Below are 18,255 nucleotides of genomic sequence, written 5' to 3'. Positions count from 1 at the left end.
AAGGAAACTGTTTTTTTTTCCTTCTCAAGCAAAAGGGAATAAATTAACATGCAAAATAGATAGGATTTGTTTTCAGACCGAAAGTCAATCTTGCAGCGTTGAGACAGGACATTTTTCTCCCCAAACAACTTCATCCAGCCTGCAGTGAACAATGATCCGCAGCATGACGGAGTGAGTCTTAAAGAGGAGCTGGAGTCAAACGGAGGCCTCTCAATGACACCCTCAAGGTTGTGAGCTCAATGCTGTTTTAATGTGAAACTGGGACTTTTCCACTCCACAGAAATCCAATAGGTTACAGGTAGCCAAATCAGGTAGATGACAACGTGTAGCTGTACTGAAGAAAAATCTCGAATGTAACTCAGAACCAAGCCTCTGTTTTCCGCCTTAAGTCTTAAACATCAACTTTTTGGTTTCGGTAGTTAGTGGCAACGCTTCTTCATCAACGCAAACTACACATAGGCACCAGAGTGGAGGACACACAAACCTGCACAAACGCACACGAGCGCAGTCCAAGCCACCACTAAACCAATCTGGTATTAGTGGAGACTGTTTCAGCAGCAGGGGGATTTTTGCTTACTGCTGGGTTCCTAACCACGCTGCTGCTGAGAGTGGGTGTGGGGGGCGTGCTGCAGCATAAAGAAAAGATGGAGGAAGGGCTGTGGCGAGGTAAAGGCTTGCATTAAGAGCGGGCCAAAGCAGGAACATGGTATGGCTTTTACGGGAGAGAGAAAGTAAAGGAGAGGCAGTGTGCAGAATGACGCTATAATTCCTCAACATCCCAGCTACGCTTTTCTGTACTGACGAATAAATAAATAGTAAATAAATTGTGTACACTTATCAGCCAAGGAACAAGAAGTTTGGGTTTCTGTTTCTAGTCGGGATTAAGGAGGCTTTGGTTGCATGCAGGTGTCAGTAATGCTGACAATAATGCTTGTCATAAATACCTGCTGGCTCACCCTGAAACTAAAAAATCGCCCCAGAATCTGCCTCTGAAGACTGTGCAGTAGTTTCCCACAGTTAGGAATAGCACGGTTTTGTTTTCCCTGTGAGAATCCATTTGGATTTTATTTTTCCACATGATCGCCAAATTAGTTAAAGATGGGTCTGGGCCGGCGTGACAGGTGGGTGCCAACTCGGCCACTAACTGTATGCTAGGCCTCACCTCAGGTACATGCAAGGCTACACTGCTGTCATGTATGTGGTGTTAGTGTCTTTTTTAATAACATCTTACAAATGACATGGTTTGCTGTGTTGCTATGTGGCTAATTGTACTCACTAGTTTTGCAGCCACATGTCAGCTTCTTGAGGAAGACGCTGAATCTCATAAGTGTTAATTACTTTGCTGTCAAATTAAAGTTGCCCTAAAACATTACTGAAGTATAAATGTGCAAAGTTAGCTTTGTCTCGTATGTTTTGTTGTTGACGCCTGCTTACATGTAACGTTGTCATATTATGCATCTTAGTGCAATTTTAAATAACTGCCGTTGAATAAGAATCAGGGCTGGTACTTTAAAAACGTACTGAAGTTCCTAACTGAACGGCCGTGCAGCACTAGGCCTTGGGGGGTATGAGTCTGCGGTTTGAGGAGGGAGGGAGCTGCCGTGTCAGAAGTGAAAAGCTCAGAGGAAAATTGAAGCCCCATAATGGAAGCATAATGGGCTTAGTGTCAGAGTCTCGCAGACGAGCCGGGAGGGAAGCACGACTGCCGTCATTCTCTCTTACCTCAAGCAAGTATAACGGGGTTTAGGAAGCAACGGGGAGACAACGCCGAGACCCAAACAGGCTTTAGAGATACACCAACAGCCTAATGGCTGGATGTGGACAGAATTCATAACGACGAGATGGTCAGCGGTTGTCTCTTTGTGGGATTGTAGAGCATCATGTCTCGGACTCATGTTGAATACTCAAAAGGCGCCGTCTTAGCTTATGCAGGGTTCCTCCTCAAAATTCATGAGCTGACATGGACACAATTTCATTGAGGAAGCTTCTTTGGCCGGAGTCTACAAAAGTGGAAGATGAAATAAAAACTCTGAGGCCTCTTCCCCGCTGAGACTTGTGAAAGCAGGGCTGAACGAGACACGGATGCAGATTTCGAAATCACGTGGAGGGATCTTAATTCAACTCGTGTACAGCACACCTCACTTGCATCTGAATTTACTGCCAGCACAACAACACCTGTCAGGACGAAAAATCGAATTTGAACCGCTACCCCCCTACGCGATGACTACTGATCCTCACCAGGCCATGTAAAGCTGTCACAGATCTGCGAGTGGCTGACATGTTGAGACAGTTATCTAACGCCTTGTGTGTTAGAGCAGATTTCCAGTGCAACACAGTGCAGGAGGGTGGGGGAAGCAAAGCTGTGTGTTTGAGAGTAAAGGATTAAGCTTTGTCCCCAAAACGTGCACGACGTCTTCGTGAATCTGTAGTTAAGAAGCAGGATCCAGATTTAGTGCATTCTCATCTGCTGCACTGTGTGTGTGTGTGTGTGTGTGTGTGTGTGTGTGTGTGTGTGTGTGTGTGTGTGTGTGTGTGTGTGTGTGTGTGTGTCATAGAGCTGAGGACCAGTAAAGCTGATTTGGACTCTGACCATGTGTTGGTTATTTTTGGAGAACATCCAGATTCCTCCTTATATGACATAATCATGCACAGGCTGCTCTCTATATACAATATGTTGTGTTTGTGCTCTGTGGACTACAGTCTCTGCTGGTCACGTGGGGACGTGGCTTAAATGTTTGAATTAAAACAATTGTGTCCATCAGGCCACCGAAACCTAAGGAACCGAACATGTTGTTGGAGGTTAGAAAAGAACAAATACTTTGTGCATGTGTTGAAGTTTAAGCTCCAGTAAATGTCGTCTTAGTAATTATGAATATATAAAACTTTTCCCCCCCAGATTTGGTTTTGATTATTGATCAGGTTTATTGTAATGAGGCCTGCTTCTACCTTAAACGACGTTGCTGCTGTTAACGATCAGGTGTTTTGTATGTGCAACTGCACGTGCACTTAATCATAGCCAGTGTTGGGAAGGTTACTTTTAAAATGTATTCCACTACAGATTACATGTCCCAAAATGTATTTTGTAACGTATTCTAAATACTTTGGATTACTTAATATATTATCATGCTTCTTACAACTACATGAATGAACTATTGCTGTGTGATTTACAGTGTTGGGTAAGTTACTTTAAAATAGTAACTTAGTTACATTACTAGTTACTTCTCTCAAAAGTAACTCAGTTACTTCAAGTTACTCGTTACTTTCAAAGTAACTAGTTACTAGGGAAAGTAACTTTGGTTTTACTCAGAATTCTCTTGTTAATGTGTTGCTTCCATAACTTTGCAGCCTTCTAGCTTGCTTACTTGCCACAGTGCACTGTGCCACCGACCAATAGAAAGGAAAAGATAATGTGCATATTTCCACGAGAGAAACCCCACGCCTGGACCGTCATTGACTGCTGCCATGATTCTAGCCTACGTCACAGCGTCATGTGCGCCTTTTACATCCAACACAAAAACTGCAGTCGTGGTGCTTTGATTGTACTCAGAACTCAGAAATTCTGCCTTCTGAATAGGAAGATGTAGGTAACAGCAGACTGCAGATGAGCTGCATACAGGGCTGGACTGGGACAGAAAATTGGCCCGGACATTTTGACTAGAGACCGGCCCACCAATATAGGAAAAATCATAAAGCCTTTGAATGAAAATAAACACTGACTGTTGTGACAGTGATGTTCACTGTTCTGATGGTATATATGCATCAATCTATCAATCGTTTGTTGTAAGATTCAGATAATTATTTTTTAAAAGCGAGACATTTTAAATGAGAATAAGAAAGAAAAGTATTTCTTTGTGCCCCCCTCTCCCTGTTAATGCCCTACATGCCCCCCTGGCAACACTTTGCTAGACCCGCCCCTGCACAGTTACCAGCTGTCAGCTACCTAAAAAAGGATCCTGGTGTTATTTATCTCTCAGAAACAGTTCATAACTTCCCTTCAACTCATTCATGTCACCTAAAAGGTAAACCTGTTTCTCCATCACAGCTCTGATGATGAATCATCACATCTCCTGGTTTCATCTTCATGTTTCCCTCTCACCACATATCCAAACCGACATCATGACCAGCAGCTTTACAGCTGTGGCTCCAGCAAACATCAGCTGATACTAGAAATTAATATTAAATAAATTCTAACAACAGCTGATCAAGCTTAAACGTGCTGCTGCTGTTTACCGCGACATCCGCTGGTTTCCTCTTTCGGCGCAAAGTGGGCGATAAACAAACAAGAGAGAAAAGACGATCAGCTGATCATTGATCAGTTTCATGATTGAAGTAGAAACAGGAGAGGGAGAGGGGAGAATGAAAGAAGAAGAGGCAGCTGTGCAGCAAAGACACAGAATAACTCCAGCTTTGTGCCTTTTTCATTGTAGCTGAATTACGGGACAAACTGTTCCTTTTCACCTCAATAAGAAACGCGTAATATTTTCTCTGAATACCAGACGGGACGGTTGGCAACTCTAATAACTTATGAACAAAATAAAGTGCAACATCATTAACTTCATAGCACCACCCAGCTGTATAGAAACTCCGTCATGCTAGCTAGCACGCAGTACGGAAAAAGTCAGAATAATGAAAATAAACTCCACCTAAACTTGGTTCATATCTGACCCAGAGAGACTGCAGGTCATAACTTCTTACCTGAAGTTCAGTTCACACTTGGACCGGCGGCCGCCTCGGGTCTCTTTTCCTTCATCCACCTGCTGGCCTCCACCACTTGCTAATGTTACTGAATCTGTGGAAACTCCGCGATAGCCACCACTCGAAGTAACGAGTAACGACCCTATCTAAATCCCAGTAACGAGTAACGCGTTCCTGATTTTGGCATAATAACTAGTTACCGTGCTCGTTACCACAATAATAACGTAGTTACTGTAACGCGTTACTTAATAACGCGTTAGTCCCAACACTGGTGATTTATTACTATTACTGAAGGTTACTCACCATACCAACACCACCAACAAACAAGATGTTTAAATCTTAATATAAATGAGTAACAGTAGGTGGACATTAGGTAAAGCTGCACTTTTTGCAGCGATCTCGTGTAGAAAACTATTCCGCGCGTATATAAAACAGGTCCGCGGCTCCGAACCGTAGTAAAGGGTTCGTCGGGTTCGTAGCTGAAAACTAGCTTTACTTTGTTGTCTGGGTCAACTTTGCTAGTGAGAGACAGAGAGAGGCGTTGAAAGGCTCCAACGGAGCTTATTGTTTTCGGAGGAAAACACGAACACTGTGTAGAGTCGAGTCTTAACAGCTTACTTACAGCTGGGCTCGTCAGGCTCTGTTTGGCTGCAGTGGTTATTATTATTATATTTACATGCTTCCAGCATGGCAGCACGGTGGCACGGTGGTTAGCACTGTTTCCGCACAGCAAGAAGGTCCTGAGTTCAATTCCAACACCAGGCCGGGGTCTTTCTGTGTGGAGTTTGCATGTTCTCCCCGTGTTTGCGTGGGTTCTCTCCGGGTACTCCGGCTTCCTCCCACCGTCCAAAGACATGCAGCTTGTGGGGATAGGTTAATTGATTAATCCAAATTGTCACTAGGTGTGAATGTGAGTGCGAATGGTTGTCTGTCCCTGTGTGTTGGCCCTGCGACAGACTGGCGACCTGTCCAGGGTATACCCCGCCTCTCGCCCTATGACAGCTGGGATAGGCTCCAGCGCCCCCCGCGACCCTGAAAAGGATAAGCGGAAGCGAATGGATGGAATGGATGCTTCCAGCTCCCGTTTCTGCTCCGTGACAGCTCCTACTTTTCCTTTTCTCCTCCCTCGCTCACAGACACATCACGGACTACACCACCCATCAGGCTACATGCTTTAGGGCGATGCCTGCAACACTCTGCCTGTTGCCTTCATATTAAATCATTTTTTGAATAATAATTTTAAAAATATTTCTTCACGTCATTATGCAGCTGCGAGATTGAGACAGACATTAGAGCCTCTTAATGCGCGTTTTGTTTGGGTTTCCACCGGAGTGGAATTACTAAAAATAGAGAGAGCATATTCTGAATATCACCTTCTTAAACGGTAACTAATGGAAGACAGTTACTCATATTTTGTATTTTAAATATGTAACGCAGGTACATGTATTCCATTACTCCCCAACACTGACCATACCAATGCGCCCTCCTTGGATTCAAGCAGATCATCAATGATGCATTTACAGACTTGGAAATCAAGAATGCTCACAAAAAATAGATTTATCCAAAAATATGAATCTAGGAGCGTAAAACTACAAACATGACCGTGAGAACAATCTGGATCAGGTGATCATCATGTGCAGGTTTCACTAAAATCCGAAAGCTCCGACACATGTGAAGCAGGCGCAGGCAGACGCATCACCATTGCACAAGCTCATTGGTCCATTGGCAAGACGAGCAGCTCTGCGGACGTCGCTCGTCAGCAGTGTGGGCCATGGCCTCACACATTTATGTAAACATGTACGTGGAGAAAGACGCCCAAGTGGAATCGGGTTACATCACTCACACGGGGAACTCTAGAACAGTGCTTAAGGCTTCTTTTTGAACAGATAACAGGAAGTCAAGGACGCAGGTTTGCAGAACACTTTAATGAAACACGTGGAAAGCATTCCTTGGTACCTAACAGAATCATGAACAAACCACTAGAACAGACTAAACTGATTAAAAGGCCTGGCTGGTTGCAGTAGGAGTGGGTGATATGTATGGGATTCTCTGATGGATTTGGATGTTACACAATGTCGTGATGATGATAAATATTGTGATATCTTATAGCGTTTATAGATAAGTGAATGGGGATGTCTGTTTTTGCTTGATCTGGTGATGCCGGATAAATACAGATGCTTTAACACACAGATGCACACAATGTCATTTATATATTGCCAATATGCTGTCCAGCTCATTTAATTGCACCATCTCCAGTCAAAGTCTTGTAGCTATACCTTATCAGTTCATAAATCTGTCTTACAGTAACCGTCATATCACCCAACCCTACTGTGCAGATAGTCAATACAGTATATAGAAGACTGAAAATACATGCAGTGCCCTTGTGTATTAAATTGAATGACTAATGTTTACAACCGCAGCTCAAAAAGAGCTAAACCAATGAAATCAAAGTCACCTCAACAATTTGGGTGGGGGAGAGGAAAAAAAAAAAAAAAAAAAAAAGACAAAATAGAAAACAAAACCCGTCTGCAGTCCAGGTCTACAGACTGTTAGGGCTGAAAAGGGGGAAAGAAGTCTCTGCAGGGATGAATGAAGGATTATGGGAAGGCTGGGCAAAAGAGGGGAGCAGGGAGGAGACTAGGAGATTGGAATAACAGGGTGGTGGGATGCAAGGCCGACTCAGCCTTTCGAAGTAGTGTACCCACGCAGGAGAAGGGAGATCGCACGGGAATCAGTGACCTCCTCAGGAAGACAACCTTCCTGGTCTGTGATAGTTGGGTCAGCTCCAGATTTCAGCAGCAGATCCACAATTTCAACAAATTCACACGCCGACGCTACAAAAACAAAACAAAGTCACATTGGAAACCGAAAGAACAACATGAAATGTACGATATTTTAAATCAATATTCCGTCTCCCGAGAACAAATGCATAGAAAACCAATTATCTATCACATCAGTGTGAGCATCCTTGAGTTTTTACCCCCATGAGGTTCACGTGTGTTTAGTGAAAGCTGTTGGATCGATTGCCAAGACAGGCGTTACAGAAACTCGAGTCCTCGTATGAATGGATGAATAAACTAAACACTTTGGTTCGAGTTGATACACCTGGACAAATGAAACCGTTTACCTCCATGTTGTCACTGAGACTGCAGCTTTAGCAACATTTTATTAATAAATGAGTTTTAACCAAACAGAGTTAATGTGGTTGCGTTTCATTTAGTTTTAAATGGTTAATGAAACAATGAACCACTGTTACGATGTGGCAGGTTAGAGTGAATGTGCCTTATTCCGTCTCCACACTGTGGGTTAATACAGTATGTAAAGTGCTGCAGTTAATGAAAAGCTAATCTGCAGGCCCAGCACTGACACTGGCTTGGACCCGAGCTTCCTTCAAACACTTCATTTCTGCCCCATTGACAATTTGTACCCCACTAAAAGGGTCTTTCCCCTCCCAGTGCAGAGTGGAGAGGGGCGGGGGGCAGCATGCACTTTCTTAACCCAGTTAGAGGGCTCCTTCATTCCCGATCTACCTCTTGCCCCTCTGACACACTCCCTCCCGCTCGCTGCTTTTAAAGAGCAGACTCTGCTGTGCCATGTTCGCTGATGTCAGCAGCCGCAGTGATTGACAGCAAGGCCTTTTAACCTCCAGCTCAGAGGTGGCCGGTGGGAGTGTGCACGCACGGGATGCGATGTTACATCGGAATGCACGCGAGTGCGAGAGCAAGGCTGTGTGCATGCTCAAGCTGCAGCTATGAATGAATGTATGAGGTGTGCAAAGCCACAAGAATCACTAATCTTCCAGCTAAAACAGAGTAACAAAGCTTGACTGTTTCTCCCCCCCAGCCACACTTGCAGCCCTCCTCTTGTTACTCTAAACAGTATTTTATTTAGCCAGCCTTGTGTGTGCGCGTGCGGCGCGTCTCTCGCCTGGGCCTTGAGCTGTAAAAAGTGACTGGCCCTCGGGGGAGCCGTAGAGGAGGAGAACAATTTATGGTGAGCAGTAAACCCTCAATTAATCACTTGCCAGCCAGTGTGGCCCTGTGCAAAGAGAGGTGGGAATGAATTTTCATTCTCTGCTATTTGTCTCTTGGAGTTCATCGCTTATGTTTATTAGTCATCTTTTTATGCCCCATCCTCAGGGCTTCTTCTGGTGAGTGCGGGTGTGTGTGCAGATCTCCAGTGGGTAATCCAGCATGCCCACTCCAACGCCACCAAGCACAGGGACAGATGGTGCAGCCACATGCACACAGAGGCTCAGAGGACATGGGAAACGCCCCTCAGGGACATGTGTGTTGGGGCACGAGGGGGTCAGGGGAGTCTAAGGACCACTGCTGATTTCCTCTGGGAGGTCTAGTGATTATTACACACAAACACACACACGCAGGAGCAAAAAGGAAGGAATGACAAACTTTGTGGAAAACAGCAGAAAATAAGTGAGGAATAGAAAGGATAGAGCGGGAGGAGCAGGACTCAAAGATGATCAATTTGAAACAAAATATAGTCAAAGAAGGCGTGCGCACAAAAAAACAAGCTGCTGTAAATAAAGTGAGAGTGCGCACGCAGACAACATGATGTCTGTGCAGAATAAATGTGGAATGAGATGAGCCAATTTGAAAAATAGGCACAAAAAGCTTTACAGCGAGGAAAGTGTTCACGATGCTTTCTTACCATAATGCAACGCTGTCTGTCCTTCATCGTCCTGTAAAAAGCCAAAAACAAGTGTTTAATTCAAAGGACCTGTGACACAGCAAAAACAAGACTTCACTGAGTGCACATTCAAACAATATCCACTTAACACAGAAATACTGCCAGCAGTTGCTGTGAGTAAGTTGTGAGCTGTCACTTTGTCCAGACTTCAAGAGGGAAACTCGCACCTGATTGAATACAAATTAAACATTTTTTGTGGACAAAGGGTGCCGTGTTTATGTTTGCCTGGACCAAAGGGGAATTCTAAGACGATGAGATATTGATTTGAGAAACATGTGACCTGAAAAATCTAAACTTTCAGCTTGCAGGTCGTTTCCAGCTCTGGTTAACCTGAAACCTAAAGCTCAGATTAAAGGGGAGCCATCACCCCCTTCAATCATAGCTGCCCATCCAGCATCAACCCGAATCCAAACCCATCACCGAAAGGTTGAATCTGTTCATCTGGATGTTTTCAGTGGGCGTCTCAGCTGACAGCAGGTTTCCAACCTTAGTTGTAATGTTTATGTGACCATTACGAAAACGATGCATCAATACTGGATTTACAAAGTCTGAGTGGAAGAAAGGGAACATTTCTCACTCACGTTGATGCTAATTTGGAAATTATTTTTTATAATTCGCAGACTATTGTGTGGCTTGTTTGAAGTGTTAATTAATAAGTCAAAGCTCATACAAATCAAACTATATGGACAAGACACAGGCCGGAGCCGTTAACACTGGAGTTTAGGTGTTCTGTCATTTTGCCACAGGTGTATTTAAACAAAAAGCAACTCACCGTGCAGCCTTTAAACATTCGGTTTATTCTAAAGAGCTCGCTGAATTTAAGTGTAGCACTCCCCTTATATTCAAGTTAGTTTGTGAATATCTGGGAGGTACGAAATGTCACAACCAACTAACTGCATTTAGGAACCACAGCCGCTCAGACACAAAGTGCACACATTTAAAACAAAAAGAACTCAAATGATGCACAAAAACTATTTGCTAGGAGCTCCGTGACACGTTTCCACACCAAAGCCGCTCCTGCAGGTATAAAGTGTAGATGTCCCAGCACCTTCATCCATAGTATGGATTTTAACAGGTCAAGGTCTATTAACACTGGACTTTGGCTACATTTACATTCATTGCATTTCACCCTTTCATGGCTACTTTGTTACTCAGCCCCAACCAAATAAACCTTTAAAAGATGAGCCAGAAACATGCATTTAAAAAAATAAATAAATTTATATCCATCTCATCTGTAAGTGACCGTGTTTAACCTATAACATCAAGTGCATCATATCTGATACACGAGTTTGTGACCTCAACATCTGTGTGATCTGAGTGTACGCTCTTTGAACAGATGATCCTTGTGGTAAAAGGCTCAGCGGGAGCGATATGATATCTTGTATGAAGTGTTAGACTGAGGACAGCGATGGGGAAACTGCGTCCTTGCGTGTCTGTAGATATAAAAGACAGTTCTGACAGGCACCATCACCAGGAGATTCAGTTTAAAATCAATGCTCCAGCCTGCTTTTGCACCTCCGTGGTAATAAACTGTGGCCTTAGAACAAGAGCAGCAGTTGAACCAAGTGGAATCATTTCAAAGAAGATTAAAACTAAGGAGGCTCTTGTAGCTCACATGTCACTGCAGTCACAAAAGTTCCAAACTATTGTAAAATTATTCATTAGTCTTTCCTGTTTTGTTACCTCCTGTCACACCAAGCCACACCTCCCTCATTTCATTTCCTTACTTCACCCATCATCCTCGCCTCGCCCCCGTTCGTTCCTCTCGTCTCTTCTTCAGACTTAATCCCTCTCCTCTACAATCCCTCATTTCCCTTCCTTCCCTTTCCCGTCTGCCTTCTCCTGCTGAAACCAGTGCAGAGTGATCCTATTGTTGTGTTTCTCTCCATCTCTCAGGGGCAGCACTTCAGGGACCTGCTGATTGGATTAGAGCTTTCTATTCCCTCTGGGTGGATCACAGAGAACAGATGCAAATCGCCACCAGCGTGGAAAGCGTGCAGCGGTTAACCCAAGACAACAATGCTGTCTGACTGAGAGTCAAATCACAACCTGTGATGTACTGCAGAAAACGTGTCAGCCTGACAGTCTGGAGAAGAGCAGGCAGACCTGTAGCAAAATAGCTGCATTTATATATGCGCGCATACGTCTAACAGCAAGAGGGTCACGTTTTAATCTTCTCGGCATTTTGTGTAAATAAGATAATGCTGCAACCAATTTCCCCTTTAGTTCACAACACAGACAAAGACTGAGCACAGTGGGAGAGCGGCAGATGTTTACAGCCAGGGCCAAGTGAAAGACCACGCCGCACATAAATACAGTTATAATTAAAGTGTAACGGCTTTAAGCTCTAATCTGCCTCCAGTGCTAATCTGCAGTTTGTTGTTCGGCAGCATAAAAGGACGCGTGTGCGCTCGTAAGTGAAAATATGTGACTGATAAAACACAGGCCAACAAACCTAACAACACAGATGAGCACGCCAGCGCACGTGTGCAGCCTACATGCCTCTTGCATGTTCATGTGAGGGGGTCAGCGGCCTGTCCTCTCAGCGTTCCCTAATGCTCCCGGATCCAGGACGGAGGCTTGATGGAATCACAGGAAATTGGATTGTCTTCCATTTGCTTTGGAAGCAGCCAGGAAGAGACACTCCTTCCCCCCCACAATACCTGCAGCTAGCACGCCCCCCTCCCACCTCACTCGTGCACCCAAGTTCCCATCCCATTATGAAGGCATGTTGCACCAAACCTCTGCTTTTACATGTCATCCAAAGTTTCCCCTTGCGATGCAGAAACGCTGGGCTGTATGTCAGCAGAGTGCTCAATAAAGCAGCTGCTTGCACAATGGCAGCAGGAGAGCTCCAGCACTGTGTAGTGCATCACCCTAATGGGGTGGAGCAATGCGTTTAGTAGCCGCATGGGTAGGGATTGATCTATCAGTACACTTGCAATTTTGGTGAATTTCAGTCACACCAATCTATCATTTCTAACACACAAATGATGTGAAGCAAGATTGATGAGAGGAGGAGTGAATTAAGGAAATACAGAGATGCAGCATGTAGTCATACTTTTAAAAAGATCAAAAATAGTGTAACTATTCCAAAAGTGCTCAAAAGTGGGGAAAGAAGAAGAAGAAGAAAAAAAAATCAGATACATTTTATTCTTCCATGTCTGTCATAAAGTACCAGCCACTCCTAAAAATATCAGCACAGGATTGTCAAAACAACTCAAAGTCAAAAAGGGAACAAATAAAAGTCTGTAGCTCCGTTTATCTGCAGAGAAGGGGATGGTCAAAGATGTTGAGTTCATTTCTGTAAAACGATTTAACTTGTTTTCGTCAATGGATGCTGCAAAACATTCAACCAAAGCTAAACTTCACTCCAGGATTAAGAGGAGGGGATCTGGGACATGTCCGAGGTGGAAACTCAGCTCAGCCGGGGAAACGAATGGAACTGCCGAGTCCCTGCGCCATTTATCTTATATTTAAAAAACAACAAATAAAACAGCATCTCTAAAATACTGATGCATATTATTAGCACACAATGCCTTTGGTCACTTACATAAACCGTCATGAAGACAAAACACCATTTAGCACTATATCAGAGTTTGGTTCTTTTAATGTGAGCAGAGTTGGTTTTAAAAGGAAAAACGTCTGAAGTGGAAACAGCTTAAATTCTTGAGCCAATGCGGACATGTCAGGCTGCTGCTCTTTTAAAGGCCAGAGGACTCGATATGCCAGCGGAGAGATTGGAGACCATTTCTCCTTCAGCTCTCTGTTCTAATCTCATTTTTCTGCGTCTCAGTAAACTTTCTTTGGGCTTTTCTTCCTCCGTTTCTCCGCCTCCTCCTTTTCTCCCCCTACTGTCCCTGACAGCAACATTAAACAAGTAGGGAAAAATGAAGCAATTATGATTTATGATCAATGCATGCAGCAGCAGCTGCTGACTTTTATAATGACAGTGGTTGGGGAGGGAGATGGAGTGGATGAATGTGTGCGCGTGGGTGTGTGTGTGTGTATTGGTCTCCAGGGTGTGTGTGGGGTAGATGAGGGGTGAATCGATAGGCGGCTGGGATCATTGGTATGCAGATTCCAGCAGATAGCATTATGATGAGCAGGTGCCATCAATCAGAAAGAAGAGCCCAGACTGAGAAGCTGATCCTCCTTCAGCAGGTCCCATCTAAGACTAGAGCAGCTACTGTGCCACCAAAACCTTGGACTTGTTGGACAACTTAAATGCACAATATATAAATCATATCAACCAGCAGAAAGCCATTTACCAAAACACATATGCAATCAGCACTCAGTGTCCTGGGCACTGTGCATCGCTTCTACCCTTCAAGCCAAATCTATTCAAAGACTGATTCTTTACACAATAAAGGGATTGATGTGCAAAACCTCTGATAAGTGGTCTGCTCCAAAAACAAGACGGAAAAGCAAAACTGCCGTGCAGTGCAAAGTTACGCAGATTAACAGCTGAATATACGTATGCTGATATTTATACTTTGATTTATCACCAGTTTGTGTTCTATCCAAATGAAATTTAACAGATTTGTGACGAATAATGAGCGACAAAAACCGACGAACAGCAGAAACTAGAAACTAAAACATGCTTTAAAGCAATATAAAGATGAGCATCAATGGATCCCTTAAATGTTTTGGTGTCTTTACCTCACATTAAAATATCCATAAATTAAGTGAAGCTGAAGACGTTACACAGCCGTGTGGCTGCTTTTGTTTGCTGCTGATGCTTCTGTGGACGTTTTTCCTGACATGTGCACTGGGAAGGCCCCCAGTTAAAAGGATCTGCAGACCAGGCCCAGCCTTAATTGAATCTGGGTCTCCTCTCTGAGCTGGGAGAGGTAACCTTGCCATTCAGTGTGTGAGCACTGCCGCCCACGGTCAAATTAGCCCCAACACCAAACTCCCTGCCCTTCACACCTTCTGCGAGTGTCCTTCAGCTTCCTGGGTTTCCCCATCTCTGTCACTTCTATATGTGCTATCACACCAAGCAGCTAAACCTAAAGACATAAAAAAGGGACCGTAGATATTAAATGAGTTAAAGGGTTTCAGTGTGTCTGTAGATCTATGTGCAGTTTCAGCATTAAAGAACTTTAACAGTCATTTTCCTTCCTCTCTGCTACAGAGAAAGGCAAGAAGTCTTTTCACCAAATCTCCATCTCTTCATCCACGTCTTCCCCTCCACACGTCTCGCCCCGCCTATGTCGCAAAGCTTGCTTGTTCCCATGGGACACCTTAGCCTCCATTAAAGCCATCAGAGAAGGAAGATGGGGTTGAGGCTGAGAATTAACATCGGCAGAGGCCCTCCTGCGGCTCATCGATGATGTTTAAAAAGAAATATATGAAATAAATAAATACATAAAAGAGTGTAATATGAAAATCAATGGGCAAGCAGTGGGGGCTCTGGCCTGGCATTTGGAGTGAGGGACTCATAAAGCTGAGTACTGCAGGAGACTGATGGAAGGCAAAACACTTACTTTGTTTATTCTCTCTCCTCACCCCATCCCCTCCCCTCGCTGTCTGTATCCAGCTCTCACTCCCTCACTCTCCTCTCCCCCTCTGTCTGCAACAGTCGAGGACAGCTTTAATGCTCCTGACAATTTATGTGGACGGTTAAGAACGATGGAAATCAAATAGTTGAGTGTAGGCAAGGCCCAGTGAGTGGCCAATAAGAAAGAAACAACAGCTGATGATGGCAAAGAGGACCGTTACCTGCTGGAATGGCTCTTTAGGCTGGACCATTACTGTCAAGCAGCTGGCTCTTTTCTGAGTGCTCATATTATAGATTCATAACTGTGTCGGTGTCTGATAGGCTCTTTTTAACAGCGCACTGCAACAGCTTTTATTTCATCGAGTCCGGCTAATGTGCAGCAAGTACCAAATGTGTATCCTATAACACCAGGTTACTGCGTGACTGCTAAGATGACAAGTGCTGTGTGACGGGAAACGATGCCCTGTGTGCATCCTTTACAGAGCCGTGCTGCGGTTCAGGCTGGCTTGAAAATGGCTAACATGTGTGAGTTTAGTTAATTATGGTAAAAGGACATCGTGGATTTACTTTATGCACAAAAAGACAACACTTGAGTAACATCCCAGAGTCATATTTATATCTTCATAATCAGGGCTATAGGGAAAGAAAAACCCCCAGCAGTAATGCATCCACTCATCCAGGGTCAGGTTGTGGGGGCAGCAGCCTAAGCAGCCCAGACCTTCCTTTCCCCAGCCACCTCCCCCAGCTCATTCGGGAGGGGAAAACCGCAGAGGCGTTCCCAGGACAGAGTGTGTCCCGGGTTTACCTCGAGTCCTCCTCCCTGTGTTATGTGCCTGGAACACCTCGCCAACTAGTCGTCCTACTCAGACTCTCCGCCCTCTCTCTAAGACAGAGGCCACAGGCGAGGGTAGGGATGCAGACAGACCAGTAAAGTCAACAGCTCTGCTTTTACACTCAGCTTTCTTCACTACAGCTGACCAGTACAACGCCCGTGTTGCAGATGCAGCCCCAGTCTGCCCCATCAGATTGTTGGGAAAAAAAGATCTGAGATATTTTAACTCCTCCACTTGGGGCAACAACTTGTCCCTGACCCAGAGTTGGCAATCCCCCCCCGTTTTCCAGCTGAGAACCATGGCAACAGTGGAAGTCTTTAGCAGATCTGATAAACCTGGGTGCTGGTGTCCCATTAAAGGTCAAGTTCAGTGCATCCAGTCTAAACATACCATCATTGTGCTGCAGCCCAAACCCAACTAAGCATTTCCATTTTGTCTTATCCAGCAATACAAATACTTGGAAGTTCTGCTACACTGAAAATACTGTATAGTGGTGCCCTCGAGCAATCATGCTGACTGAACTGCGACTTTGCCAAAAACAGCCCAATACACTCAGTAATGTGCAAGACAAATATTGGCAGTATGGCGAACCCTCCAACAGGTCAGTGTTGCATCACATTATCAGACCTCACTAGTGTCCATCTCGCATCTTTGTTTACTCTGCCCACTTTCTGCCTTCACCTTATTGTGTTATCCATTTTCATTCCATATATTTTTTCCTCTCCTTACCTTTCCCACCTTGGTGCATTTTCTTAATTATCCTATACATTCTGGAGGATAGGTTGCACAATTATATGCACAGAAACGCATGCACACGCGCGCACACAATTATGACAAATATTGCTGGATATTTGTTATGACTGGGCTGACTGAGCCATTAGTTATAGGAGGCAGTGCTGGGAAAGGGGAGGGACACAAACGTGTAATAATACCTCCACCATAGAATTTCAATCAGCCCGCCATGGCGTGTGTGAGCGCATTCGCCGCTTTGATCACACGAGCAGCCGACACCACAGCAGAGGACTCTGCTGCTGTAGAGCGGCACCACATCCATAAGGAGGTTTATGTTTTTGCTAATTCAGTGGGAGATTTAATATTGATGCAGGTTTGATGTGCTTTAGTGAAAAATTCAAATTAAATGTTTTTCAGATGTGCCGCTTGATTTGTGAAGCAGGGAATTGGCACAAACCAAAAATATTTCTATTGTGAAGAAAAAGCAGTCATGCACTTCTCAGTAAGCACTGTAATTTTTATTTATGCTCCATTTTGACCTTTTATATTTTTAAATTAATTAAACATGCAGCACATCCACAGCAAGTCAGGATTATTAAACCAAGAAGCAAAATGACTTTTTCCTGGATTTTGTAGATCTTTGTCACTACTCCTATAAACTTATTAGAATAAAGTGTAAAAGGCCGATGTTCTGGGGTCCACCTCCTCAAAAGTGAGACTTTGCAGGTTACGTAAAATGCATTCGCTCTTTAAATTCAAAACAGTTTAGATCAGGGACCGGGTACAGACTCAAATCTAGGCAACTGGACGGCTTCGGAAAATTATGTTAGAGAATTTATGAAGGAAAAATTATGAACACTAAAAGATGAGTGATAAATGCAGTAGGTTTTGGGAGGTACAGGGGAGAAAAGAAATAACTGGAATAATCTCGTAATGAACACATCAGTTGCAACTAGTTTTGAAGCCTTCAACCTGTGGATTTACTCCAACGCAGTGCCAACATTTGGCATTGTGTGTGGGTGTGTATAAATAAATAACTGACTCATTTTCGTTGCATTATCATTTTCACTTTTTTGACAAAGCTTTAGGTTACTGTCATAACTGAGGATCTCCGAAGCATGAGTGAATATTTGGCTACAGGCTAATGGACCCTTGTGTATTTGCAGAAGCACGTCTACATTATGACCCGAATATCATCTGCATCAGGGCCCTTCACCTGTATGTTAAGACAGGCTTATTAAAGCTGGGTGTGTGGATTAGTTAAGATTACACTGGCTTAACAAAGATGCATGACATAACTACACATTTGGTTTTTTCCAGTTGGGGCATTTATGAACTGACAGGAGATGAGCAGTGTAGTGTGGCCTGCACCTCTTGAATAAATGGCTTAAGATGAGAAGCCAACATATTCTAAAAGCTAATGTCTACATGCTAATAGCTTTAGATTAGAACAAATGCACAAAGTGCTAATGTGGAAAATCTTCAAAGATTATTTACAGTTCTTTGCTGATCTACGCAGACATTCAGCAAAGTCGAGGTGTCCCATGGAGACAAATTCACCGTTTGGCCTCAATAAATAAATCAACATCCACCTCAGTTTAAGTCCACCCACTCCACTCACTACAATATCAAATCAATGCATCCTTGGAGAGACCATGTCATTACAAATCAGCTATACAGACTTGAAGCCACAGTGTGCCCTTTCCAGTTTTACACGAGCGGCATGCTCTGCCCAGTTCTTGGAATATAAAAAAAGTTAGATAAAAGGTAAATAAAATAAAACGT

General features: G+C 43.9%; 1 protein-coding gene across 1 annotated transcript in view; it reads right to left on the bottom strand.

The window, feature by feature from the left end:
* Positions 1-6,601: 6,601 nt before the first annotated feature.
* Positions 6,602-18,255, bottom strand: part of acbd6 (acyl-CoA binding domain containing 6) — a 29,000-nt gene continuing 17,346 nt past the window's right edge. The window contains exons 7-8 of the mRNA XM_026158724.2: positions 9,364-9,394; positions 6,602-7,529 (exon numbers count right to left, since the gene is read on the bottom strand). Coding sequence (XP_026014509.1) covers positions 7,375-7,529; positions 9,364-9,394 — 186 coding nt within the window. The 3' untranslated portion in view covers positions 6,602-7,374. The remainder of the gene's footprint in view (positions 7,530-9,363; positions 9,395-18,255) is intronic.

Source organism: Astatotilapia calliptera, chromosome 23 (genome assembly GCF_964374335.1).
Source record: "Astatotilapia calliptera chromosome 23, fAstCal68.1, whole genome shotgun sequence".
Taxonomy (NCBI): Eukaryota; Metazoa; Chordata; class Actinopteri; order Cichliformes; family Cichlidae; genus Astatotilapia; species Astatotilapia calliptera.
This window is presented reverse-complemented; position numbering and strand designations above follow the sequence as displayed.